The sequence below is a fragment of the Cygnus olor genome, chromosome 4 (assembly GCF_009769625.2).
Source record: "Cygnus olor isolate bCygOlo1 chromosome 4, bCygOlo1.pri.v2, whole genome shotgun sequence".
Lineage (NCBI taxonomy): Eukaryota > Metazoa > Chordata > Aves > Anseriformes > Anatidae > Cygnus > Cygnus olor.
Genome location: NC_049172.1, coordinates 9,285,971 through 9,313,614, shown reverse-complemented (window position 1 = coordinate 9,313,614; position 27,644 = coordinate 9,285,971). Strand labels below are relative to the sequence as shown.

At 38.9% G+C, this 27,644-nt stretch overlaps 1 protein-coding gene across 8 annotated transcripts in view; it reads left to right on the top strand.

Annotated features, from left to right (window-relative positions):
- The window catches only part of PDLIM5 (PDZ and LIM domain 5), a 131,248-nt gene that overhangs the window by 88,183 nt on the left and 15,421 nt on the right, over positions 1-27,644 (top strand). For all 8 annotated transcript variants that reach the window (XM_040556305.1, XM_040556310.1, XM_040556306.1 and 5 more), the window contains exon 8: positions 14,520-14,704. In XM_040556305.1, the coding sequence (XP_040412239.1) occupies positions 14,520-14,704 (185 nt within the window). The remainder of the gene's footprint in view (positions 1-14,519; positions 14,705-27,644) is intronic.

The following is a 27,644-nucleotide window of genomic DNA, read 5'->3' as shown; positions in this document are numbered from 1 at the left end:
TATGAACCTTCTCTTTTCTTTCTATTTTTTTCCCCTCCTTAAGCTAGGTACACTTTGAACATGTCTTAAGGCAGGTTTGTATCAACATTTGCATTCAATTACTGTGCATTGGGATAAAAAAAAAACACTGGAGGGGGTGGCAGGATACACATACACATAGTCTTTCTGTCTCTTGACAGAGATACAGATGACCAGCTTTTTACAAAATGAATCTTTCTTCGGAAAGCTTTCTGAAATGAGCTATGAAAGACTGCGTAGGACTACTGTTTTGTGCTGTATCACCTGGCAGCCAGTGCTCTCCTTGGAGCAGATGTTTAGATTACTTCTGCTCAAGGCAGCACAGTTATCATTTCAGAATTTGTATTCAGTAGGTTCTGCTATGTTACAAAGATTGTTACTGAATACAGTTTTTGAAATATCAGAATTTCTTTTATCAATGTACCTTTTAAAAAACATTTAATTACAGTTATATTTGGCAGCCCCTGTTAGAAGCAACCTACTGATGTGTTAGGTACTATGCAACTTGTTCCTCACCATAGTGTGGTACAGCCACAGTTACAAGACATTGAGACAGTTTGCTTTTTTCTCCTGCTTTCTCTCCTAGTGCAAATTCATTTCAAATATCACATGTGATATTAAAGAGGAGATTGATAAACTGGTACAGTGGTTAACATACTAATTTGAGGAAAAATTATTGTAGCTGAAACTAATCTGAAAAGGTGGTTCAGAATGAGAGCCAACATATGTATTCAAGCAGTAAAAAAAGTATAGGAGTATTTCCTACTCAAGATGGGCAGAAATCCGAGCAGCTTTTGCAGAGCTGGAGAAGAAAGGCTTAGCATAGAGTGTGGGAAGAAGAACATAATTACATAAATTGCATGATCCAGTCAAAGCTGTATATAATTTTGTTTCTCTCCTCAGATGAGAGGCCATTTGTATAGCAAATATATTCGGTGTTTATGTTTTGTTATTGAGCTGGTATTGCTACTTACAGCACTCCTTAGGGTAGGAAGTACATCCAAAGCTGATCTCCAAAAATCCTGTATTGTATAAAATGGCAACTATCAGAAATCCATAGGGACTAATTGCTGGGTGCCATGTCAGATTTTTAATAATGCAGGTATGGGCCATCCAAAGGCCAGCCTAATTGCTTTTGCCACTAAAGCCCCACGTTTACTGTCAATGACTGGCATAGATGTTTATTTTCCTAATGGGCTCCATCTTTTCTTGGCTGAAGCTCTGTGATTTGTACCACCCACTACTGAACCACCAAGAAGGGAGAAAGTTTGCTGTGAAACGTGTGATCTGGATTTCATTACTGGCTTAAAGCTCGGCTTACTGCTTATAAGGCAGACTCCATCATATAGAGCATAATACCTTTTTTTTATTGTCATTTTATTTCTTTAGCGAAAGCTTAAACTGGTCATATGGCAATATAGTCAATTACTATAATTTATAGTGTATTATTACTCAATTTCATATATGCAGTATCTCCCTATAAGCTTAACAACAGTGAAATATTTAGGATCAATTACAACCTTTCCAGGAAGTTTCAAAAAGTCACCTTAAATAGTCATCCTGGCAACTTTAGACTCTGTAAACCACAGAATCTGGCACTTCCTGAGGAATAAAACTAATATAAAGCAGATCTAGTGCCAGCAAGTCTTTAGACTGCTCTATTATATAAATGCTTTTTACAGGCATACAGACCTACTTTTATTGTTTCATTAATAAAATTATTCCTGATAGTCATAAACGCAAAGAGTTTTAAATAGTAAGTATCAATCCAGATTTTTGTTGTGTACCTTCTGATTAACAGACAGCCAAGAATATTCTTTGCCGAAACTGTAGTCTCCAAGAGCCTTTTCTTACTCCCTTTCTCACTGCTGCCAAAGCAAGTCAAAAATGGGAGTACAATGAGTTTGTATGTCTGAATAAGATTTGGAGTTGGCTTGCTGTCTGCTTGCTCTCCCTTTAGAGCACATACCCAGTGTGATTCATTCCTCTTCTCCTTGCCTACTTCAAGCCCCTTTTTATGACTTACAAAGCTTCACAAATATGTTTTATGGAGTTATGGATGACTTGAGGGCAACTCCAGAAAAGGCCAGAATTTCTGAAAACCCCTGTTTTGTTGTGAATTGTTTTAACTGCTGCCGTACTTTCCTAAAGTCAGCCAGATCTCCTTTTTGGCAGATTTGACATCTACATCAATTTTCCTAAACAGATTGCCTCATCAGATTTGTAATGCAAAAGGGAACCTTGCAAAGACAGGAGCTGCTCATTTAGTTGGAAAACAATGTCAGGCTGGGGAGAGCAGGATGTCCCAGGCTACCTGAACTGAAACCACCAGATCCCTTATGGTTGTCTTTGGTTACAAGCAAGAGGAAGTAAAATACAGGGGGAAATATTGCTTGGTGAATGCTATTTTTCTTCTTTCTCGGACTTAAGAAAACTTTTGTTTGAGAATCCTTTGGAAGCCTGATCCAAGTGTGCATCTCATCCCCCTACAATTGGTCAGGTTTTAAATACCTGAATCCAAGTAGCCGCAGTGTCTAAAGTGTGATCTGCTTATGCTAGGTAGAATTTTTAATATACTTGTGTTCTCATTCAAGTATATTGTATATTTTTAGAGTAATTACTTTGAGCTACCCAAATAGTTTGTTTTTGAGGTTAAGCAAGGCTAGTTTTAAGCTTTCAAGCTTCAGCTCTAAAAAATGTCCCAAAGAATCCATTTCAGAATGGTCTAATTCCTAGAGGGTGAATGTTTGCTTCCTAGGGAAGAAAAAGAAAGCCTTCAAGAGCTACTTGCTTATTCTCATTACAGAAGTTACAAGAAGACCAGCTAGAAGGAGTTGTCCATTGCTGTTTGGTATTTTTATATCAGATGAGAAGTTTCCTCTGACTATGTAGTCTCATTACAATTACTTCTTGTCAAACTAAAACCAACTAGGAAAATAACTCCCGAGTTGCCTGCTCCCGATTCAGCAATCCTCCTGCCAAGCGTAGCTGATACAGAGCCTCCGCTCCCTGATAAGTGCAGCGTGGCCACACAGACCCCAGAGCCACCTCTGCCCGCCTCTGCAGCTGTGCAGCCGCCTTTTCCAGCCCAGTCTGTGGAAACGACTCTCGTGGTGCCTCCCGGTCCTGCCAGGTACAAGGATACCCACCACAAAAAGGCACAATTGAAACTATTTTTACTTACCGTTTCACCTGATTTTTTTGATGTCAAGGTGGAGCAGTTCACAGGCATCTCTTGACTCTCATGCTGCTCTGGAAATTAGCATAACAGTTAGCAACTAGATTAGCTATTAGACAAAAATTGGAAAAGTAATTCAGAAATCATAGTGGCCTTTAGATAGAGATGGAGAAACTAAAGTCATGGGTAGGAGATTTGATAGGAAGGTGACTTTGCTGAAGAAAGTTGATGACATGAAGTGAATATGTGGTACTGAAGCGTGGAAGGAAAGGGTGAAATAAGATTTTGGGGGAAGGTGTAGCACAGTGTGAATAATACACGGTTCTTTGATATTAAGCATTTGGACTTGTTAGTGTTAGATCAGAGGTTGGACTAGGTGATCTTGGAGGTCTCTTCCAACCTAGACGATTCTGTGATTTTATTCACATGCCTGTCAGAGGTTTGCCACCCTTGTTATAATATGCACATTTTTGAATTGACCAGTAGGCTGAAGTTTCTGGAGAAGAGTACAAGTGTTAACTTGTAAAGTGACAGGACATTAATTATTCTGACTGGTTACCAATAGGGAAAGACAGCTCCCATCACCCCTACCCCTCCAAAAAAAAGAGGGTGGGTAGAAAAATAAGAAAAATCCTTATTGGAGAGGGCACTGGGTACAAGAATGGGGATTTGGGTATCTGGGTTCATTTAGTTTTAAGAATCCATTTGTTGAGTCTTTCTAACATGCAGATTGGCATGCTAGTAATTAATAATCAGTGATATTAAACCATACCTGTTCTTTTTTTTTTTTTTTTTTTTATGGCTAAGGAGAGCTTTTAAAAATCCTTGAATGAATTCGTCCTGAGCTTTAGTTACCATTGCCAAAGGCGTAATAGGTGTTCTATTAATGACTTTTTTTTTTCTCTTACTGCTTTTGGGCAGGCATGATGCATCTATGTCTACTTGTGAAACAAGTTCTTTCAGTAAAATTTCAAGCTGTCAATCTAAACCATCCTTAAGTCATTCAAGGTAAATCTTTTAAGGTATGGGTACAGCAGACTGCCTAGGTGTAAGCAAGGTTTTCAGGCAGAATTTCTGCATGTAAATCCAAGAAGCAATGTAATGTATAGTTGTACAAATTGAATTTTTTGCAGTTTTTTGTTCATTTCTCAAGTGATTTAAAAATACACAGCAATTGTGTGGATAATCTTGAAATTTTAAGATAGAGGTGGGGTTATGGATTCAGTATTGTAGAGATGACTTTGGAGCCAGCACGTTTTTTCATGGCTCTTGCCTCTTCACATTCCTTCTAATTTAGGTAATAATTAGGGGATATGCAAAGGGGCATGACGAACATGCTGAATTTTGAAAAAGTGGCTAAAAATATACCTGCTGAAGTTGTATCAGCAAATATTCCAAAGTTTTTTGTGTTTATTATTTATTCTGAAAAAGCAGGGGGAGATAACTTACTTTCAGGCCTCCTTCTGTCAGTACCATGGAGAATGAATTAGGTCCACATGGGCCATCAGTCATGGGCAGAGGGTTCAGTGGGAACAACCCAGGGGTGAGAGAGAGTCTGGGATGAGCAATTTGAAGGCTGATTGATGCTGATCACTGACTTGGTGAATGCAAAGTTTTATTTGTAGGTAAAATCAGCATTGCTGCTTTCTGTGTTAGTGTTCAGGGGGCTAAGATGTTGCCCTGATATCTCTGTGAGCTGGGAACCTACAATAGCATCACTTTCTGGTGGTTAGTGCAGTCTAATATTTTAGTCTTTCTCTGTCAATCTTTTCTGCGTTCTCTATTTTCTCTGTTGGTTCAAAGTTTGTGTGCTAGAACAGTACTGCTGGGAAGTCCTCTGGGAAGTCTGCCCAAGCCTGGACCTGCTCCTGTTCCTGTTTTTTCTCCTTTCAAGCAGAGATCAAAAATTAAGAGCATGGCTGCTGCTGCTGTGTCTGCTGCCATTGCCATCCAGGCCAGGTAGACATCAACTTTAAATGGAACATTTTATAGCTTAGTTTCAGAAAGTTCAAGCTCAGATGAGAATAACTGGTCCCTGGCAGGACTGCAAAATCAGCTCTTTCACAATAGCAGGGTGGCAACTCATTAGAATATGTCCAAGGCTCCCGTGTCCTTTTAGCTTAGCTCCAAACTGCTACTCTGAACCTTGGTGAGTAATTCTGCTTTTCTGATCCTCACGATATCCATGTTACGGTTCAGTCAGTAAACTAATTGCAAATAACAGTTAAGTGATATGGGTGCCAAAGAATAATCTGCATCTTTAAATAACTTTTGGATGCTGAAGACAATAGAGAGTTGCATCTATATCTTTATTACATTACTGTTTATAAGGGGTTATTAAGACCAGTGGTCTCAACTTTGTTGGTCATACACCTCAAATATTTAAAAACAAAATAAAAATTTGAATGTGCACTCCCAATATGTGTATTTATTACTTTCTAAAATATTAGTACAGTAGGTCATGCATGTAGTTTATGTACATTATAAAACATACACAAAAGCAGAAATTAGAAAAGATAAGAAAAAGATTAAATAAACGCCTTTTTTAAGGGTAAAAAATACATGCTTTTCATTCTGCAGTGGGATTTTCTGGCACATCGGGGTGTGTGCCCACCACTTCGGAGACCACTTCTTCAGATGGTATTTCTAAGTCAGTCATTCCAGGTTCAGTTTATCCATACTGCTATGGAACTTGCAGAACTTTTCATTTATTTGGGTTTTCAGTTAGTCCCAGCCAACTTGAACTCTGTTTGGTCAGCTGGTTTGTTTACATGGTCTTTTTAAATGCTTGTCAGACTCTCTGAACCTAGCGTCTACCGTTCGCTTTTGGATGCCCTGCTCATCACCCCTGTCACTAAACCTCCTCTGCAAGCCCTTGGGCCCTCCAGGAAGTCAACAAGTGCTCTGGAGCTGCAAAAGAGCAAAAGGTACCATCTGAGTGCTGCACATGGTTGGCACTGAGGACTCACAAGAAACCGGCTTCTCCTTCAAAGCCTGTTTCTGTCGTCTGCACATTTTCAGCAGTCTGCTTGTTGTGTTTTTTTGGCATGATGTCCCCTGATCCTGAATCCTGTTGGTTTCACCTCTTTGCAGAACTAATCTGCACCTTGGTCCTGCCAGTGCTGTTTGTGCAAATCCACCCTACTAAGCAAAGGTGTACTCACGGGTATCTGGTGCACTTCTGAGATGCACGATGCTGTTTGTGTTTCATCCCGAAGCTCACGGGGGAGGCACTGTCACTCTAAATAGCTGACTGGAGAAGAAACAAGATATTCTGGCTCGAAACCTCTACCCAGATGAATTATTTGCAACAGTTCTTTGAGCAAGCAAGCCGTGTGTTAGGCTGTGAGGGTGCTCCTGGAACAAAGAGCTGCTATTTTTCAAAGCCCATTTTTAATGTATGAAATCAAATAACTGGCATGTGGTGCAGCAAAAAGGTGTTTTAAAAAATTATTTGCTGTCTAGACTCTTTGTTCCAACGTTGATTCTGTTCAGTGCACGGGACTTCTTGTTTCCTGACTGCAGCTATGTTAACACTACCTCCTGTGAAAAGCTGCTTTTATGTAACTGACTTCAGCCTCAAAGGAGAGAACCTTTGGGGGTATTTTAAAGGACAGTACATAGTAAGTTGTGCAAGGGAAGAAATAATCTGTGTATTTTCATGTTATACTTGCATTTTCACAAGAATAATACCCTTAAGGAGATAAGACCCAATTAAAAATAGAGCTGAGATCCACTTGATGTAAAAACAAACAAACAAACAAACAAAAACTGTCGCATGTTAGTTCTTTGCCTCCTGTTTCATGGCTTGCAGGGTGACCTGAGTCACTAGAAAAGGTGAAAGCAGCCCTGACTTCAGGGAGGAAAATGGTGATATTAGACACACACAGATAATCTTACATTTTATCTTTTTGTGTCTATGCGTGTGTGTTCTTGCATCCAAAGGGAAATGTTCTGTAGCAATTCTGATATCCGTGTACCACTAGCAAAGTCCAGGACATGCTGCCAGCACACCTTCAGTCTTTATCTATGCTCTTTGTTTGCTGATATTTTAGTAAAGAAAATAATGGCAGTGAAAACAAATTCTCAGATTTTCCTTTTTTCCTTCACTCACTGATGTGCAGAGTTTGTGATATAAGCTACAAATGAAGTTAGATTGTTACAAGAGTGTAAACATTTGCCTTGCTGACTCTGAAGCTGTCTTTATGTTTATGCATCTTTTGCTCATGATACAGGGAGAAACATATTGGGGTGACAATTTCTACTTCCCTTGTTATCAACTGCCAGTGCCGGTAAGGAAGAAGAGGTTGCCAGTAGATGGAGCCATAGAAACGAGGCTTTGTGCTGCCTCATGCCAGCGAGAAAAGGAGCACAAACTCACTGGGTAGATTGAGATACATGTAGCAAAATTAGAGATAAAAGACAAATTATGCTTACAATTCACTGTCAATAAGTACATATTCTCCTGTAAGTTCAACACATAGCAATCAAAACCAATCAATTACGTCAGAAGGAGGAAAAAATAATAATGCTGAAAAAATATTTTAAACAGCAGCTCACTTCATCCCACAGCGAAATATCTGGTAAGGAAATAGAGCTGAAATTTTATGTCCATAAAGAGCTGAGGGTATGACATAACATAACTTGTTACTACTTGGGATGACATACACTAACTTGTTCAATACAACTGGCACAACCAAGACAGCGAAGTAAATAAGCTTAAACAACTTCACATTTTGTGTTTTCCATCTCTTTGTTAAAATACCTTACATGAAAGGGTAATTTATCTATTTTACTGAGGTAGCGTAGTTTTGTTTGCATTATCTTCAGGGAAAAACTCAAGATGGTTGCAACTACAGCAAAAGCAGGGCTTAGGTCTTGTTCTGCAGTAGAGTTTCTTTGGAAGTATTTCTATTTCATACCTTTCACTTCACCGTCTCTATTTTGAAAAGCTTGTTGTCTTAAACTTTGCTGTACTGGGTAGCTGCCAGAAAACTTGGATTTTTTTCTGACTGATGCAATATCACTTATTAACTGGCTTGAAGTAGTGTTGAATATCCACATATTTTCTTCTTCTCCCAGATCCCTCAGAAATATTTTTTTGTTTTAAGTTTTATGGTTTTGTGTTTTTTTCCCTCTTTTTTTTTTTTTTTTTTTTTTTTTGTACATATATAAAGCAAAATAAATGTATTTAATATCTTGCATTTCCAAGAATTGGAGGTCTTGCCTAAAATTAAATCATGTGGCAAAAACTCAAGTTTTGGGAGACATTAGCAGAAATGGGCATAGACATGACTTTTGCTGTATGTACCTGACACAATGCCATGTAGAATTACTTGAAAAAAGGATAGTCTGGTCTTGTGAGATAATCACCAGGGTTGACTCTGAAAATATTTAGTCTGAAGGAAGTTTTGAATTGTTTCTATGCAGACCACTGCTTACGTAAGGGTTACATATGTCCTTACTGCAGTTCAGTATGGAAATACTTCCACCCACGTGACTTTCCCTGCTCTCTCTCATTTTATTTTGCACTTTCTACTTTCTTGCAAGCTACTGGAACAGTTAGGCTAACACAAGATCTAAACACTGTTTTTAAAAGTTGAATGAGACCGTGGGTTTGCAGTAGGGATAGGAACAAGGTCAGCACCTTTCTTGTCTTCTGTTTCTTTATTGTTGCACCAGATAGTCCTTGCAAAAAAGCATATGTATTCCCCCATTCATGTGGTTTTATCACCGTTTTCATGCCTAGCTTTTTCTGATCTTCTGATTTTCCTGTGTGTGTATTTTAAAAGTTTATTCAGGTTTCTGGATTATGCTTAATGCCTGCTTGGAATGAAGATAACCAACAGGCAGCAATATTTAATACAAGGGAAATTTTACTTGTTTGTTAAACTATTTTGGTTTTAGAAGCCATAAAGCAGAATCAAGCCTATCACATTCCACACAGTTGTGCCAGAAACCAGCAAGAGTGATTTGCTTTTTTTTTTTTCTTTCTTTCTTCTTGTCTTGTTTTTGTCTTAAAAGATTTAGTGTTCTTAAGGGAAAATAACCTCACAGAATTCCTGGCCATGTGAAGAAAGCATTTACAGACTCATAGATATTATATGAACTTTCCTGTCAGCAGGCTTTCTCAGACCCTCAGGGACTTGTTCCTGATTCACGCGGTCATTCTGGACAACAAGCAGGAGTTAAAATATCATTTGTAATCCAGAGAACTATTAGGAAAATGCTTATGTACCAGACTGAGCTGCTAGTACCCATTGGGGTTCGGATGATGATATTTACAGACGGATACCCTGGTATCTTGGACTTGCATTAGAGAAAGTCCTGCCAAGCCTATAGAGCCTGCTTGGGAAAGTCTGAGATTTGTCCCTCGTTGCCATTTCAGCAGTGTTAGAAGTTACAGGACAGCAAGCTGTATTTCATTATCTGCTAGGACCATAGCTTGTCCTTCGGCTAATAACAGCATGAGACAGTTATCTTTTTTAAAGCATGTATTTCTGCTGGAATGCTCTGTACAGAAATTTCCATGGAAGGATGGGTGGAGGTTTAGGCCTCTATAACCCCAAAACATGTGTTTTTCTTCTCTCTGGCTTCTGGGAAGAGAGAGGAGAGGGTGTCAAAACCTCTGCATTCAGGAGGGTTTTCCACTGCTGATTTCTTAAAATGCTTCTGAAGTATGGTCAGCCTCGTGTTGGTGCACATGATTTTGGGAAGGAAGTAGGCACGGCATGGGCACAGATATCCAGGAGCGGTCCCTGAGAAACAGGTGCTCCTTTCACGTGTGACCTGGACCTGCTTCCTTCCACACAGGCTCCTCTCCTATCACCCCTCTGTAGCATCCAGGAAGCTCCTGGTACCATGTCCTGAGAGGGACTGACAGCTGGCAAATGTCTTTATCTCCCAGTCCTCCAACCAAGTAATAGCATGTAATACGATGTTTGGTATCTGGGGAGGAAGATGAGGGGAAAGAGTTGGGAATTATTTGCTTTTTAGTTGAATTTGCCTGTTTTTATAGTGTTCCTGTTGCTTAGGAAGAGCTAAGTCTGAGGAGCCTTTCTTTTCCATAAATGTTGTTGTTTGTCTGTTTTCTTTGGTTGATTTTGCCATTTCCCTTGCAAGCCACTTCCAGAATTATTTATTTCATCTTTCCATAACTTAATAATTAAACACATCATGGATTTTCAGGTCACAGGGCTTGGAAATCAGCTGGGCTTGCGTTTCACTCTTCCTTCTTGTAGTGTTGAAAACCCTTGCCCAAATCTTGACAGGAGAGCATTCACATCTACTAAGCAATATCATCTTTCTTAAAAAGAATGTGACTGTCTTGGTTACTTCTAGGAACATACATCATCTGTGTTTTGAAGAGGGACCACGTATTTAGAACACCATTTGCAGTGATAATGTACATTAAACTTTCATCATGGAAAACTATTTTTTTTTTCTGTAAGTATTCATCAGGTGGAGGAGGATTGTTTAAGATTTACAGAACAGAGTTAAAAGATTAAAACTAGAGCTAGGAGGTAAGCTTGGCATTATCAACAGTACAGGTGTTCTGACATCAGAATGTACTTAACCTGAACCTGACTTCTGAGTGTCACTTGGACAGTCTGAGAAACCTACTCATGTGGATCTTAGTAAATACGTAAGGTTTATCATTCCTTCTTCTTTTAATGGCAACACTGAAAAATACACTGTAGCTCTCTTCCTTAATCTGTTCATTTTCTTGAATTTCTGCATATTTTTTTTTCTTTAAATTCTCTCAGAAAAGAATCAAGGTTATTCTCAAACCTTTTTAGGTTTGTGCTTACTTCAAAATCTTATGTAACCCTAGAAACATTGTTGAAAAAAAAAGTTTTTGCAATAAATGAGGAAAACATTTCTGTTTACAGTGTGAAGCTCAGCTTAATGAAAAAAAAAATTAATACAAGAGCATTTTGGTTGACCTTATGAAACTTTTTTTTTTTTTTTCCCTGCCTGGTATGAGAATGGAGATTTAACAGTAAGAACTGTCTGGGTCACCATTGTACAATATCCTAGTGAGCTACAGAACACTAGCAGGGCTAATTGTGGGTTTTGTACAGTCTCTTCTTAGAAAATAAGTTTGTTTCTGAAAGACACATAGCAATTAAAAACAATAGTTGAAAGTTTAATTATTTCCCAGCATAGATGGATATGAAGTACAATGTTTAGGAATTAATTTTGAAGCATGAATTTGAATAAGTTTAGCATATAAAAGGTGGAACATCTCCAGGGTTCCTTGAAAGTGAGACAAGGATGGATATATCTTTCTCTCTAAGGAGAATGCCATATCGTGTTCGCAGGCAACTGTTTGTTTAGGAGCTATAATCCAGGAAAAATGGTGTGTGCACTATTCCCTGCAGCCGACCATCGGTGGGCAATGTTACGTTGGAGAGATGTGCCAAGCCACGGTAGCATCTTGCCTGTTAAATTAACTGGCTGTAGTGCAGGCGTAGGTTTATTCAACTCTCACTTGAAAAAAAAAAAAAAGGCACAGAGAGCAAAGGGCGTCCAAGACCTGTCAGAAGTTTTGGTGTAAGGCCAGCATGATGCCCTCTGTCAAAATGATGGCTTCAAGCTCTTCCCTTGGGAAGCTGGTCTTTAGGATAGGCTCCTAGCACATAATCCATCTCAGGTGGTCACAAATCGCAGGGGGTTCCATACCTGTGTTTATCACTGTCTTTTAGGCTGGGGCCTTTAGGATTTCTATTTTCAGTCCTTTTGTTTTCTAAATGAAAACCTAAACATCTCCGGTAATCTGTTGGTTCAGGAACTTGACTGACACGTCATTCACAAGCCTCAGCATTCAACCATGGAAGTGGTGATGATGAAGATACAAGTCGGCGTTACAGCTAGCCTTGTGGGCACAAGGCAGTGTCCTCTTCCTCACCTATATGTATAATACTGCAATTATGCAAATCTGGAGATGAAGCAAAATTTCCATCCTGACCTCCCCTTTCCTTTCCTCCAAAACAGTTGTAGTTGAGGATCCTCAAAGGCTGCAGTTTGCCAGCTGCGTACCTCATCTGTATTTCATGTGGTATCCTTCAGGAAGTGTTGCTTTAAGGTAGAGTTCCAGCCTTTGGTGACTATGCTTGGCAAGTTGATATTTATGTTTTTGAGCCAGATTCACAACAGCTATAAATCGGTATGAAGACCAGTGGATGGAGATTACTGACCTTATGAGAGAGTTTTGCTTGTCTTGAATCCATTTTTGCTCATTAAGTAGCCTTGTCTATGTAAAGGCAGCTGGTAACAAGCGGTGATGAGTCTTTTAGATGGAGAAGGAAGCTTTCTTATTTATGCTTTAATAGAAAAAGGCTGACAGTGTTTTGAGGAAATCTTAAAGTTGTGAGGGGCTTCTGGCCTGGAGCAGGTTTGATGGGTTGTGTGTCAGATGCACTAGTCTATTTAAAAGGATATTTTTGTGACACTGAAGTTGGAGGCATGTGCTTATTTCGTGCTGGAAGCCAGTCCTAAACTACCTTGTCCTTATCAACCACTGAGCTGCTACTTAATGTCAGATGATGTCTTCCTATCCTTTTTCTTTCATTCTGCAAAGGCATTTTTATGCAGTATCTCTCTGCTGCCTCAGAATCTGTTGTTAGGAAGACTTGTATCCTAAGCTTTTAAGGAGCATAATGTGTGCCTTAAATGCCTCCATTTGCACTGTACAAATGTCTCTGAAAATCTTTGACATTCAAATGTAACAGAATGCAAGGTCTCACTTGGTGCTTCACTGTACTTGTGAATGCTGCGTACAGCAAATCAATCAGAGTATCACTTAGTGACAGCTACCTCTGTTAGAAAAAGCCTTTAATTGCAGTAGCTGTTACTGAGTGTTCAGATATACTCTGTAAACTGTGAATCTATGCCTTATCCAGATAAACATTCTAAATACATCACTTGCTAACCCTGTGAATCTAGAGACAGAAATCAAGGTTGTGAACTTGTGTTTTGGCCTCATTATATGTCCAAGTGCTTACATCTAGTATGGTCAAGGCACTGCTGTTAATTTGCAATAAGTGTAAAGTAAAAATAACTCAAGGATTTTTGCTTTACGAACTTGGCATAATCTATATTCTATTCTGTGAATCACCCTAGTGAAATACATACAATATATGTCCTGAAATTTTGTTATTCTTCAACACAGAAAAGAGTACAAGGATTCTAATGTATCAGCTGATGAGTTTCCAGATTACACAAAATATGTATTTGGAATTGTTTTGATTGTATTTTGCAATGCTGTTGAGTTTATTTACTGTTTTTGCAACGCTCTTGGTTTGCAAATGACCTTCAGTAGCAATTACTGCTCTACTCTGAAGATTTTTAATAAAAATATTTGTTTTCAGCTTCCCGAAGGCAAATGCGCATTGTACAGATACTGTTACATGGCATAAAAATCGTGTTGTTATAACTTTCTGATTCTTGAACAGTCTTGAGAAATAAGGAGTGAAAAATTATTAAGTAAATAGTGGCTACTTACACTCTATGTGAACCTTGATTAAGTGCTGTTTTCATCATGTGTGTTTTTAAATAGCTGATGGAGTTATGCTAACCCTTAAAATACAAAAGCAGCTGTAAACTGCTCCAAAGAGGCAATATAAAATATTGTGTACATTGCTTAATAAAAGAAACTTAATAAAGTTAATAAACATTGCTTAATAAAGAAACTATAGCTTTTTTAAAATCCTTGGTGCATGGAGGAAAATTGCATTTAAGTCACTTTTAAACTGATGATCTTTATGGGGATCTACCAGTAATCTGACCGTATGAGTATTTGCCCTAATCTCCAAGAAAAAGAAAAAAGTTTTGAAAAAAAAAAAGTGCTATTGTACTTAATTTGAAGTAAGGGTTATGTTTTAACCAGCATCATGCCAGCACCTAACTTTTTAAATTTTAAAGGGATTTACTTGTATGTGTTGGGTTTTGGCAGAAATTACCCATGTGCCCTTTTCCTAGAAAAACATCTTAAAAATGTAACTGGAATCACTACTATTTCATCCTCTGAATATTCATTTTTTTGAGGTCAATACACAAGAGAGAGGATTTTTCAGTAGGATGTAACTTTTGGCAGGCTTTCCACACACATTCTCAAGGACTTGTGCCCAGTCTTTTTCCCTCCATGCTTTGAATGGCGTTGGCTTGGGGTGATCATCAGAACATTGGTGATGACAGTGAATGTTGCTCTGTTGCACCAAAGCAGGTGGAAGTCACATCACCATTTCACAAACACGTTCACGGTGAGCTCACATTCTAGCAAGAAATGTATTTGATTTGTGTCTCCCTTGCTTCTGAACAGTGACTCCATGGAGGCTTCCCAACCTGCTGCTTACATGGCCACTTCGGTGAGGAGCATGCCTGCCAGCTATGAAAGCCCAGACACTAGACCTTCTCCCAACACCACCACGTCTGCTGCAACCCTCAAGCCAACGGGGCCCCCAAGCACTGCCAAGTACTCGGGCTGGCAGCCTGCAAACCAAACAGGTAACTTGCAGTGAGGCTTTTTCTTGTTTGCTCAAAGGTCTTCAGAGAGCTCAGTAATATATGCTTGACCATGGCTGTAACAAGTGCAGCCTTCAAACGATTATTGGTGTGTATTGAGTACAAGGCAGTTTGTTTAGAAAAGAAGAGAAGAAAAACAGCATAAAAGTTTTGGTAGATTAGTAGCATTCTGTAATTTTTTTGTTTCACAAACAGACAAAATCCAATGTCTCTGACCTTCTATTAAAAATCATGCATAACAGTCAAATATATACAAATACAGTTTCCCATGTGACTGTCAATCCAACAGAGCATGTTCTCTGTGATTTCAGGGAGTCTATTAACAGAGACATGTTTTCCAAGTGATCTCTTCTGAAGTAGAAGCTTAAAATAAATAAATAAGAGACTAAAACATGAGAGTGGCAATGTATTTGGCATTGGTAGGCTTTATCTGTGGAGGATGCCAGTGTTGCACAGTTCAGAGACATGAAGGTTTATTTACAGCAGTTGGTTTCTTACAAGGACAATTTACATAGCTGCTACCTTTGAATATAGTTTGGTGATTCTTATCCCTTTATACCAACACTAAAACGTCTTATGACTGGAAAGCATATTGTTTTCTTTCCGGAAGCTCCTATCTTATAACCATATACATATTAAGAAATGCAATACTTGTAATTGTGTATCTACATTTTCATAATATTTCAAGCAGTAATTTTAGATAATCTCTTAATGTAACTTGTCCCTTAAATTGAATCTGTCTTTGGCACTGAAGTAAACTTGAATATTAATTTCAAAGGGTCCAGAAAATCTGTATTACTAATTAAATTTTAACTGCAGATTTTCTGGTAATAGTGAGGTGAATATTCTTGATTCACCTTCTGACAAGGAGATAAGATGCTAAAAATGCATTTTTTGAGTTCTACTCTTAAAGGTTTTCCCTCTTTCAAATATATCCAGTCCAGAAAAGGAACTGCAGAGGCCCTGGCATAAAAATAAAGATAAAACATACAGTGCTACCGTTGTATGTTTTTAGTGGGGTCTTTTGCACATATCATTAAATTACTGTCGAGACTGGTAAGGTATGCATTTTGTTTTGGACCTGCAGTACTGCTAACGAGCCTCAAGATGGCAATACGCTGTCATTTCTATACATAGCTTTCAAACATCGAGTATATTCTTAAGGGCTAGGTAAAGACAGGTCAATTCTTTTTTTCCTACTTTGAGTTACCTGCCATTGGGTTAGAAAAAAACAAAACCTGTTTTTAAAGTTATATTTTGGTCATGTGTACTTAAGGCAAACATTGTGGGAAAAAGGTAATCGCTCGTTTTAAGAGGTGGCTGATTGTACCCCCCAAAGTGATTAATTTATTTCACTTGCACAGAAAAAACCTGTCAACTTGGGGTTTCAGTAGTACTGCACCAATTTACAATATGTTGGTAGGTGTTTCATAGCTAAGTCCTACTACTGTGTTTTACCATTAATGCAAGTCTAATAATTATTTTGGGGGGTGATGACTGCCACATGACAGAGAAAGATTTATAAAGATGAATTAAATTACACTTGATTCTATGGTTCTATGGAAATCTGTGACGCTGCACTGGATAATTCAAAAATCTCTTATTTCACCTTAGAGGTTCAAAGTAGATGATGAAGGGGGAAAGCCAGACAGACAAATTTAGTTGATATGTTCCAGAATAGCTAAAAAAAATGAAAAGTTAAAGTGGGCTATTTCAGCATTTTTAAAATAATTTTACAATGTAGAAACTGACAGAATTGCAAAGTCTACAATGCCACTGTTAGTTACTAGGACTTGAGTCTGGCCCTTGCTTTTTTTTATCATTTTCAGGATTTTGAAGGTTTTCCACATGTACATACTGAATGAGAAGGGAAGTCTATTTTAAGTGTTTGCACTTTCTACAGCACAAGCCCCAAGGTGTATGTGTTAAGATCATGCAGTCTGAAATGAAAGTATGAGGCTACCACATCAGAAGCTGCAGCTAGATCACTTGAAGCCCAGATGTGAGCTAAATCTGAGCAGTGTTGCTCCCCATGGCAGCAGGCACAAGGGGGAGACTGACAAAGCATGGTGTTGGGTAACTAGCACCTTCTTAGACAAAAGTAGAGAAATATGTAGTGTTTCTTGCATCCCTGTTCAAGGTGTTGTACAACAATAGAGGTCCTGAGGATGTCAGTTCTGTGCTGTCTTTCTGTAGGGTCCTGGGATGTTATGTGCTAGGAAACCTGGGAATAGCTTGCCTCAAGTTTACTTCCAAAGAAGGAAAAACATTACCCCCTTCAGAAATATTGAGGGAGCCAGAAATAAAACTGTAGTAGGAAAAGACATTGAAAACCTTTTTCCTAAAATGGGCAGCCAGTCTGTGCTTCTTCCCCATTTGTGGGGCTCCTTTCTGAAATGATGAGGAAAAATGGAAAATTTGGAGATGTCAAAATGCCCTTGGTTTTTGCCCATCTTTTAAATTATCCAACTTCATCGATCTGAGGCACCTTCATATTACAGCAGTCTGCCCATGAATGAAGAAGTGATGTACCTAGCCACCTGCTAGCCTGACTTTTTAGGTAAAAAGAAGCATTTCAGGAATCAATTGAAATTGTGACAGCTGCTGAGGTGTCTGAGGCTTGTCCAGAGGTTATACAGGTTTCACTGCAAGCTGGCCCCTTAAACCTGCCATAAGCTCAGCCACGGCTTTATGTGGCATGTATTACCCAAGTCATTCAAGAAGTCAGTAACGCAAAACTGGCAGACAGGAGAGGCCTCAGCACGGTTACAGAGGCATTACAGCAGGGACTGATCATCTTTCTCAGGCATTTTACAAAAATAAAAATACCCAACGTTTTTCTGTACCAAAGCTTACTTAATAAGGTTGAACCCAGCAGTCTGACAGGTAAAACTTTTTAAATAGCGGAGTGTTTTGATAAAAGTAGTCAGATGTTGAAGAAAGACTATAACCATTTCAGGGCATATTTGGTTTTCAGTCACTAATTCTGCTGTTTGTTTGCAGTCTGGGAGCATGAAGTTTCCTTCAAAGCAAAATTGCCAGCACTTCACAGGCCAAACAAAATTTGGCCTCACAGGTCATGGGTCTGACAGAATTTTAAACAAACAAAAACACCTCCCTCTGAGCCTGATTGATATCGTAGTTGAAATCTAGCCTTGGAAATAATTAGAAGGGAGGCATAATGTTATGCAAATGTGTATATGTTTATCAGTATGCTGTTAATAACAGAAACTTCTTCAGAGTATGGTTTTGTAGCTCTAATAGCACTCACTCTTTTAATGATTGCTCTATATAAGACCGAGTAGTTTCCATAGCAAAGCAGATATAGCGCAGGATTTTGTTTGTGTCTGGGGAAGCTGTAGTCAACTGTTTTATGGCATGGCATGAATATTACCAGTGATTTTATTTATTAAGATGTCCAGCTACACAGATAAGTCATTTGGTCAGAAGGCATCTTTTAGTTCATTTAGTTCATGCCCCATGCTCTCCTTCTCAAAACCTGTAGCTCCTTGAGGAGGAAAATTTCACATTTCTTTCTGTGAACAACCTGAAGTGCTGTGTGTGGTAGTGAATTCTCTGCGAAATGGTATTAAGTATTCAAGAAGTGTGTGTGTGTTTTTTTTTTTTTGAAAGCATCTGGAAAAGGTGTTCATTTAGGCAGGGTTCTTTTATTATTATTTCGTGAGGATTCCTGTTACCTACCTTCCAGCAAATTGCAGTGTTAGTCACCCAGCGTGAAGGTAACATAATATAATATCCCTTTCTGGAATACAATCCTGATATTACAGGATTCCTCTGTGGTTTGGCAAAGGAAATGAGGGATGGCTGCCCCATTCTTTCTTGTATGCTCACGGGGAGGCTGGATCAGCAGGATAAAAGCTGGCTTGTCAAACAAAGTCTCATCTTTGGCAAATTGGGTGCACAAAGAGTTGAACATCTGTGGCAGGTGGAGCATATACACAATGAAGTGGTCGAATGTGCGTAGGCAGCGGTTTGAAAAGAACACATTTGCCATGGGCTTCTCTTGTCTGTATTGTTAATTTTTTTCAGTTGTTGCAATAAGTCAAATTGTGGCTGCTGCTGTGTGTTAAATGCATTGGCTAGGATTTATAATAGCCCTCATTTTGTTCTTGAGTTACGATGTTCTGTTCACCCACCAGAGGGAGAAGCTTTTAACATGATTATATTCAATCTACAAAATAAATAAATAAAAATAAATGCCCGCCAGTATCCCAGCTACATCACAACAAGTTACTTTACAATTTCACAGCTAACTATTGCCGTACACTTACGTAGCACCGTTCACCCCCAAAGCATTTTACAGTCTCGTTGCCATGTGCAAGCACGTGACGCACACACAGGCATTGCTTTCACCCACCACTACCATGTAGTCACTTCTTCAGCAAGACGTAACAGCTGCTTGTCAGCACACTGTAACACTCTACGGCATCTTGAAAGGAAGTGAATAGCACCGTGTCAAATTGAAACTGCTGGGACGATTTAAGAAAGCACAATTATCCAATAAATGCAGTTACCCAAACTGGAGTTTGGCCAGGAGACAAACTGTTCTCGCAGAAAGCGCAGCAGGATCTGTGATGGGCAGGAGCAGTCAGGACTTTAGGACCACATTTATTGTGCAAGATTGCCTCCTCTTTCCCGGCATGCTCCAAACGCTGTTGTTGGAGGTGGAGCTGCTGGCACAGTGCTGACCTGTGTGGGCAAAGCCCTGCTTTGCTGGTGGGGTCCAACAGGACCGCAGCCCACAGCTGGTATAGCTGGAGGCCAGGCGAGCCAGTGTGCTGCTTAGAGAGGAGGTTTTTGCCATAAGCACTGGCCTCCCTCCTCCGGGGCTTGGCAGCAGAGCACGAGGATGGGATGGGAAGGGTTTGTGATAGAAGTGCCCAAAGCTCATGGTGTTAGGTGACCTGTTACCACGTATGCCAACTTCCTTATTCCCAGGGTCTCTGTCAGCCTGATACAACTGGGATACATAATCCCCTTCTAGTAGAGCTGGTCGGGCATGTCAGCATATTCTACAATACCCACAACTGTCAGTTGCCTAATCCTGAGCCAGCACATGTGTTAAGCACATGCTCCCTTCAGCAGGGGGAACACGCTTGGAAGCTAGCTGTAAGCATAGAAAAATTGCTCCCCAGGCAACCTTGTTTGAAAAATTCTGCTGTTTCCTTGCAGTTGTTTTCATGTGTTTGGTAGACTTGCATTTACCATCTCTGGAGTTATCCTTAGTGTGCTGTCTTGCTGCATTTTTTTTTCCTATTTCCCACTCCCTTGATAATATTAGAACTTTAAAAGCAGAAGAAAATACAAACCTGGTCCTAGGTGTGATTTGGTATCCTGTCCTACATATACTGACAGATTAACTCATCATCTCCTTCCTTGTGACTTAGTCTGCAAAAGTTTGCTAAGGGAAATGTGTCAAAAACCAGACCATGTCAGCCTCAGGAGTTTGGCCATAAAGTCAAACAGTATGGAGCTAGGGAGGAGAGGGAGGGGGGCACTGACATGTACAGTGCTATGGCAAAATGCTTATACTTCCAGTAAAGTCTTGCTCAAGATCCATACAGGAATTGACTGTAAAATTTTGCCACCTTTGTTTTTCTGTGTTTCTTTTGTTATTCCCCCTGTGCACAAGGTTGCACACACACACACTTCTGTAGAGGTTACAGGCCACCCTGATGGGGTGAGTTAAGTTGATGGCCCATCCGCTTTGCATGGGAAAGGCACCATCACCTTGCTCACAAAGTTCTGCACTTTGTCTTTAGGGCCACCTCATCCAACTTTGTTTCCTTCACAGAACAGGAAATTAAAAGCAGGAACTAATTATTAGGGGTTAAAGGAGCTACATGCCCACTGAGGACAATGGTGTAAATTTGGGGAAGAAACTGGAGTAATGCTTCAAGTTGAGGCAAATCTTTATATTGTGGTAAGCTAGAAATAGTCCCAAAATATAGACAGTTCCACTATTTTTTTTACTGAAAAACTTTGCCCCTTGCAGTTGCCGTTCATAAAAGGAGAATGCCTTGCCCATAAAAGCGATATGAATGACAGGTCAAAACATAAAAGCTTCCTGATTCTGGTGTATGGACTGTTATTCTTATTAATTTTTCACCTAATCTAAATGATTATATTGTCATGTGACAGCAAACCACAAGAATTTATTCTTACAAGTTAAGTAATGTGAACTTGAACTTAGCCAAGCAAAACCCATTGTGAAACCAGAGTAATTTATAAATGTCTACCTTAATTTGATGGCAGTGTGAAATTGTAACTCCTGCAGACATGGTGGAAACTAGAATATGTTTTTAAAATCCTGGATGTTTATATTTAAGAAGGGGTGGGTCATAGTAATTACACAGACACGTACCTCATGCTTGTTGGAAGCAGAATGGCCTGGTGTGCCACGCTGCAGGATCTGCTGAACAGAAACTCACCTAAAAAATTGGGCCTTTGGCAATTTTCCTGTGGTTTGATGTTGCTAAATTCATGTGGTACTGCATCAAACTTTTGTGCATTCAAATTAATTGCAGACATAAATCAGACAGATGCATGTTCTTTTCTCTAGTCTTTTAAAGAGGTGAGGAGACTATTTGTCTCCGATTATTTCACACTCACCAGCTTTCAAGATTAGATGCTCGTTGCCTTTGATTTCTTAAAAAGTATCTAATCTGTTGCCACGGACTGAATTGACCAGATCACTTCCCCTTAATTTGCAGCCTGCACCACTGAGGATGCTAGCTCAGAAGAGTGATGTAGGATGTACAAGCATAGGTCATCCAAGAATTTTGCCTAATATTTGTACAACAAATGAAAAGTCAATATTTCTCTGGTAAATACATTCCTATCACTATGCAACCTTAAACATCGGCTCTGTGAAAAAGGCAGATAATGTGTGTGTCAGGGAGACCGGACAGTCGTACTCTCCTCAGGTGTAGTCAAGCTGTAAAATTCAAAACAGGAACTCAGAGTGAGAGAAGCAAAATGTTATCTGCAGAAAGGCACCAAATGGGCTTCTGAGCTGTCATTCCAGAGAAATAAAACCTTATTGTGCAGGGGAGTGAGGAAGTCTTCGTTTTCTCTTTCTCCTCGACTTTCTCCTCAAGGCACATTTTTGGTAACAGCTATGCCACTTGTGCCAAATTTGTGACGGTATGTGATGTAACAAATCACAAGGTGACAGGCCGAGCAAGCCAAAACCACCATACTCGTTTTAATTAAAGATCCTTTACAGCTAATTTTGTCAGAGCCTTTGCAGTTGAAAGGCTGGTCACTAGCACAGGAACTGGCCCCCAGGTTGCAGAGGTTGTTGAAATTGGGCCGTGCTTGCACCTGTTGTGATTTTCCACGGGTGCATACCAGCCTTTGCTGGCATTTAGAGAAATGATAATGGTTTAATCCTTCCTGTTATGCTTTTAATCAGTGGTGGGCTTTCAGCTTTGACGATGCTTCCAAGACCGTGCAGCAACCAAATGAGATCTGCTGAACGTAGCATTTCTTTTTTTCTTCCCCCCTCCATCTTGCTAGTCCTGTAGTTTTCTCCGTTTAACTTGAGCGATTTCACGCGGGTCCGGGAGCGGATAGAATGTTATACACGGCTAATGCAACAAGCTGACAGCCGAGCTTTTCAGACACGTTGCTTCATCCGGCCATCTGTTTGGGTTGGAGGAAAGGAACTGGAAGATTTCTTACTGTACAGATATATTAAGAGAAGTCAGAAAATTGGACATATGAACCTTTGTATTTTCCATTTATAATACAGTAGTTTGATAGCAGTGTATAAATCATCGGGTTAAAGCACTTTAAAATGAAGTTCTGGCACTCCCACCAGTTAAAGTAGCATTGTTATTTATAGATATTACATGAAGCCTGATGTTATGTTTAAGTGAGCGTTAAACAGTTCAGGCTGTTGTATTGTTGCTATGCACCGGAGAACCTCTGTCAAAGTGACTTTGGCACCACTGTGTATCCGCCTTTCTCCCTTTGTCTTAAAAATCTTTCCCTAATGTTTGTAGTTATCCATGTGTTCAGCAATGGAACAGCCTATTGTTAGTGCAACAAGGGCAAAGTCACACGGGGATTTTTTAAAAGAAAAAGCCAGTTCTTTACCTTGCCTAAAACTTTGTTAAATATTAAACTGGCCATACCAAGGAGTTCAGTAAAAGCAAACACTGAGGGTTTGCTAAACTTAAACCTAATAAAGTAGAAAGTTAATACTCAGGTACAGAATGTTTTCTATTTTAAAAAAGACAGCTATGACAATGTGCAGGTAGAAATCAATGGTGCTTTAAAGGTTTAACTAAAGAGAGTGAAGGTGAAAGACTGCAAAACTCCAAAATTCAGCCACAGAGATCTTTTCTATGACTTGCAGAGAACCAGAACCTCTCCACCAATCAGTGTGGAATAACTCTTAACGATGTTTATAATTTTTATAAATTATTTATTGATTATAATGTATTTATTTATAGATCTGATAATTCAGAGAACCTGCACAAGTTCCTGTACTCTGTCCCACTGCATTCAACAAAGGCGGTGGCCAGAAAATCCGTGGTGAGATGTTGTGAAGCAGCTGGAGTTATTTCCCTTCCCCTCCCTGCTAGGTCATCTTTTGAAATTACAAATGCGCGTGCACTTTGCCAGACCTCAGGTACCAGCTCTGTGAGAACAGAACTGCTGATAGATCCAAAGTCATAAATTTTTCCTTTCATGTGTGCTGGTATGTTTTTTTTTCATCTATTCATTTTTTAAGGGATTTGGATGCATAGCTACCTCCTTCCCGACACCTCTTTCCCCTACAACAATTCTGCAATCCAAATTGCTTCCAAAAAAAAGTGTCTGTTAACAGCAACCCATCCCCATGCTTGACACCAAAGGGAGAATGTAAAAAGCAAAGTATAAAGCGCAAACCGCAGGAGGGCTCAAACTGATGGCCAGAGTTGAGGGGTTGAGAGGCTTAGATTGAGTGTAAGAATTTGTACCCTCCTTGTTATTACTTGTGTGCCCTGCTGAAAGCTTCTAGTTCCATAAATTTTCAGGGCCTGATGTTTTTGTTTAAATCATGCGGCTGTGTTTCAAGGCTAGAGAATCTGTTAAAGTAACTAAAGGTTAATAAATAAATAAATAAATTAGTCTGCTCCCACAGTAAAACAGAACTTAGAACCTAATTCTATCTGAAAGGTTTCCCAGGGAATGGGAAAAAATAAATAAATGCAGGAACTCAAGTAGCGTCAGTAATCTGTGAAATCTTGCCTAACGTGAGTATTGACTAATTTATAAACTAGAAGGGCTAGTCAAGAAATATTAACTTTCATGCTGAAACAGAAAACATGCCTAATATTTGAAATTCTTTAGCCACACAAGGTGGAACATTGGCAAAAAACACATACTGTCAATTCATATAGATTGTAAGCAGGCAACTATTAATGATTTAAAAACAAACAAAAACGAGAACTCACCCACCACCAACAAAAAATTGGGTTACAGTGGGAGTAACAAACCTTTGCTAAGATTAGTGGAGTGTTAAAGACATACTTCTGGCCTATGGAAAGATACAAGTGGGCATTAAAACTGCAGGCAAGTGTTCGGATGGGAATCAGGAAGACTGAGGCAAATCAAGTGTGTGAAAAGAAGACTGATATATGGTGAAAAAAAATCTCGTAGAACAACTGTAGGAAGTTTACAGAGAAACCAGTACAGTAAACATGGTGAAATAGCTATTAGTGTGCTGGTGTATTTTCTTAAAAAAAAAAAAAAAAAAAAAAAAAAAACAACAACTTAGAAAAGAATGTATGAATCTGAGGCAAAGGAAGCAGACTGACTCCTCTTCAGGATCAGGAATCTAAAGTGAAAGAAACTTGAGCCCACTTCAGAGCAGGAATTGAGGGGGATAATACTGTGCAAGACCAACAAGGTTTTAATGTGAATATTAGCAAGGGGAAAACTACCCCTTGAGAGAACACTGCGGGTACAATCTGTGAATATGAGGAGGGAGCTTCCTGGCTTTACACTGGCCTCAAAAGATGGAATAAGACAGATAACAATAAAATGCCTTAAGATCTTGATTTTCAAGGATTCTTGAACAGGAAGAAACCTTTTCTATCCTAGTTCTCAGCTGCTGATGACATTTGCGGTGATCAATTAGATGTTGTTCCCACCAAAGTAGCAAATAAATTTAGAAATGACAGTCAAAAAGCCTTTTAAAACTTAGGTTTTGTCCAGTATCCGAAAATATTCTGGAAATGTGGAGGTATCTGAAGGTTACGGGTTATTCATCATTCCCCAGAGTACTTGACACTAATTCTCCACTTGCATTATGGTTGTGATCCCCTGGGGAGTCCTGTATCTGCGGAAGGTCTGGGCATTGAACATGACTTCACCCATTTCAGTGGAAGTGGAGTAGATCCATCTGCCTTCACTGGTCCTCAATTGTAAATGCCCAGTTTGTTTTTGCTTAGGTCACAGCCCTTGCTTAACACGGTACTAATCAGTGTGTTTTATAGTATGGTTTGCTTAAAAGAGAATTTTTGTTTTAACATAGCGTCAGCAGTAGACCGACATTATTTCTCAACCTCATGAACATTCATCTTCTCCTCTCCTCTTTTTGCGCTTTGAGTAACTCAGAAATTATGGTCTGATTTGTCCAACATCTCTGAGAGAGGGTTTATGGAGAGAAATCGTACACTGGCCAGCAGTGATTTAAAGTTGGGCAGCATTCAGAAAAGCATCATACATAAACACAGCACTAATGAAAGTTGTAATGAGACCAAAGAAATAGGAGTGATTGTGGTAGTTGTACGATTCCTTTCTTTAAGCAAGTAGGAGGGCTTTTTTTTTTTTTTTTTTTTTAACAGTGCAAACAAGAGCTAGCTGATGTGTTTGAATGGGCTTTGGGATTCTGCAGATAAACACAAATGAGCAATACACTAGAAACTGTGCTGCAATTTGATTAATGGAAAAAACAGTCTTCAAACAGATTTGGTTTTAGTGTGTTTTTTTGTCTTCTCATGAAATGGGACCTGAAAATCAGAAAGCCATTGGTGGTGATAGAGAAGGAAAGTGCTATTAATCAAAACTACTTTTGTTCATGTCTTCAAAGGCTTTCTGCCACCTTTTCCAGTTTTATCTCTTCCTATGTTTTCAGTTTAGCAGGCATTTATAATCTAAAATGAACTACAGTAGCAGAGTGACTTGTTCAAGATCAAGTACTTTTGAGGTGCACATTTCTGAATACTTTCTACTCAGCAATGCTGAATGTCTCTATAATCAAGATATTATTTTTCAAGATGTTACACACTGCTTTATTACGTTATATATAAGCAATATGCTTAATATTAAAAAAAATAATAAAAATGGTAATTTGGTATGCTTTTTGCTACTTCACGTACTGAAGGGGATCCAAAAATATGTCAGTCTTCAAATCACTTATTTTGAGAAAATTCAAATATATTGCTTCTTCATACGGAGGAAAAAATAAGCAAAAGTAGGTATTGTGCCCATACCAGTGGATTAACACCAAGCTAACAAGCATGGTTAGAGTATAAAAGTATTGGTGTTAAAAAGGATTTCTTCTCCAGCTGTGTCACCTTAGTGCACCAATATGCAGGAGAGGCTTTTTAGTTTTTTATTATTATTATTAAAGTTCACTGGATTGGTTTGATTAAATTGTGTAGTGTGTGACTATTTTCTCTAAATAGTAAGAAATTGTCGTTTCTGTTGAATTTTCTTTGTATTCGCTGCCATTTATCTTTCCTGTGAATTAGTATGCCGTGTCCATTTGAGCAGAGAGTGTAGAGTTTTATCAGAAAGATATTTGCACCTTTTGGTAAGGCAAAGGTTGATCAGCATTACATTAAGAAAATAATGGGAAACAATTTTTCATCTTTTCCCTGGAAGATGCTATGAAAGGTAAGGGAGGATGAGTAGCACTAACAGCTAAGACTAACACCTCCACAAACTAATTTTCCATGAAAAGTATTGGCAAAGCTACATGCAGATACCCCAACCACATGTTGGAGAGATGCATCATTGCAACAGAAGCATTGTCCCATACTGTCAGACATCTCTGTTGTTGCTTGGTTTTTCCTTTCTGAGCTTTCACTCAGATCTTAATTTCACTTTTTGATTTACGAGGTTTAGTATGGCTTCTGTAAAGCCAGGACACAGAGTAAACAAACATGTTTTTGCTTGCCTGTGGTTGCAAACAGAAGGCTTTTTTTTTTTTTTTTTTTTTTTTTTTTTTTTTTTTTTTAGATTTTTAGATTTTTTTATTTAGCTTGCTTGAAAAAGAAAAAGAATTCTCCACTTGACAGGAGTGACTACTCCCATAAACTTGTGCTGTTGTGGCTTGTACATTACCAAGGTACATGTATCAATAGGAGAAAGAAACGCAGAGGAGTGTTTGTTTCTTCATTACCCTTGGCAACAAGTGTCATCTGTGCATTTCATTTTTGTAAATGCATTTTTCTTACTCCTTAAAAGCTTATATATATGACCTTAAAACCAGAATGCAAATGGAAGTCTATGGATATACACACTTCTGGAAATGTCAGGCTTTTACATCAGAGCCATAATTTTTCTAAACGGATGCAAACACAGCCATTGGAGTGCTTCAGATTGGCAGTGTTTAGTGATCTAGTCTAGTGTTTAAGTTTGATTTAGAAATATGTTTTCCTTATACAGTACTGTATTTTAAGTTCCTGTACATGTTGTATTGGATGCATATTCTTGTTTAATCTGTTGGTAGTGACATATGATCTATTCTTTATTTTACTCAATGTAAAATGTTTTGAGTAAGTATGTCATATTCTCATGTCTCTGTTCATACACTGATATTCTTGGCGCCAGTTTTTGTATCTAAAGCAAAATAATGCCTTCACAGGTTGTACATTCTTCCACATAACTTCTTTAA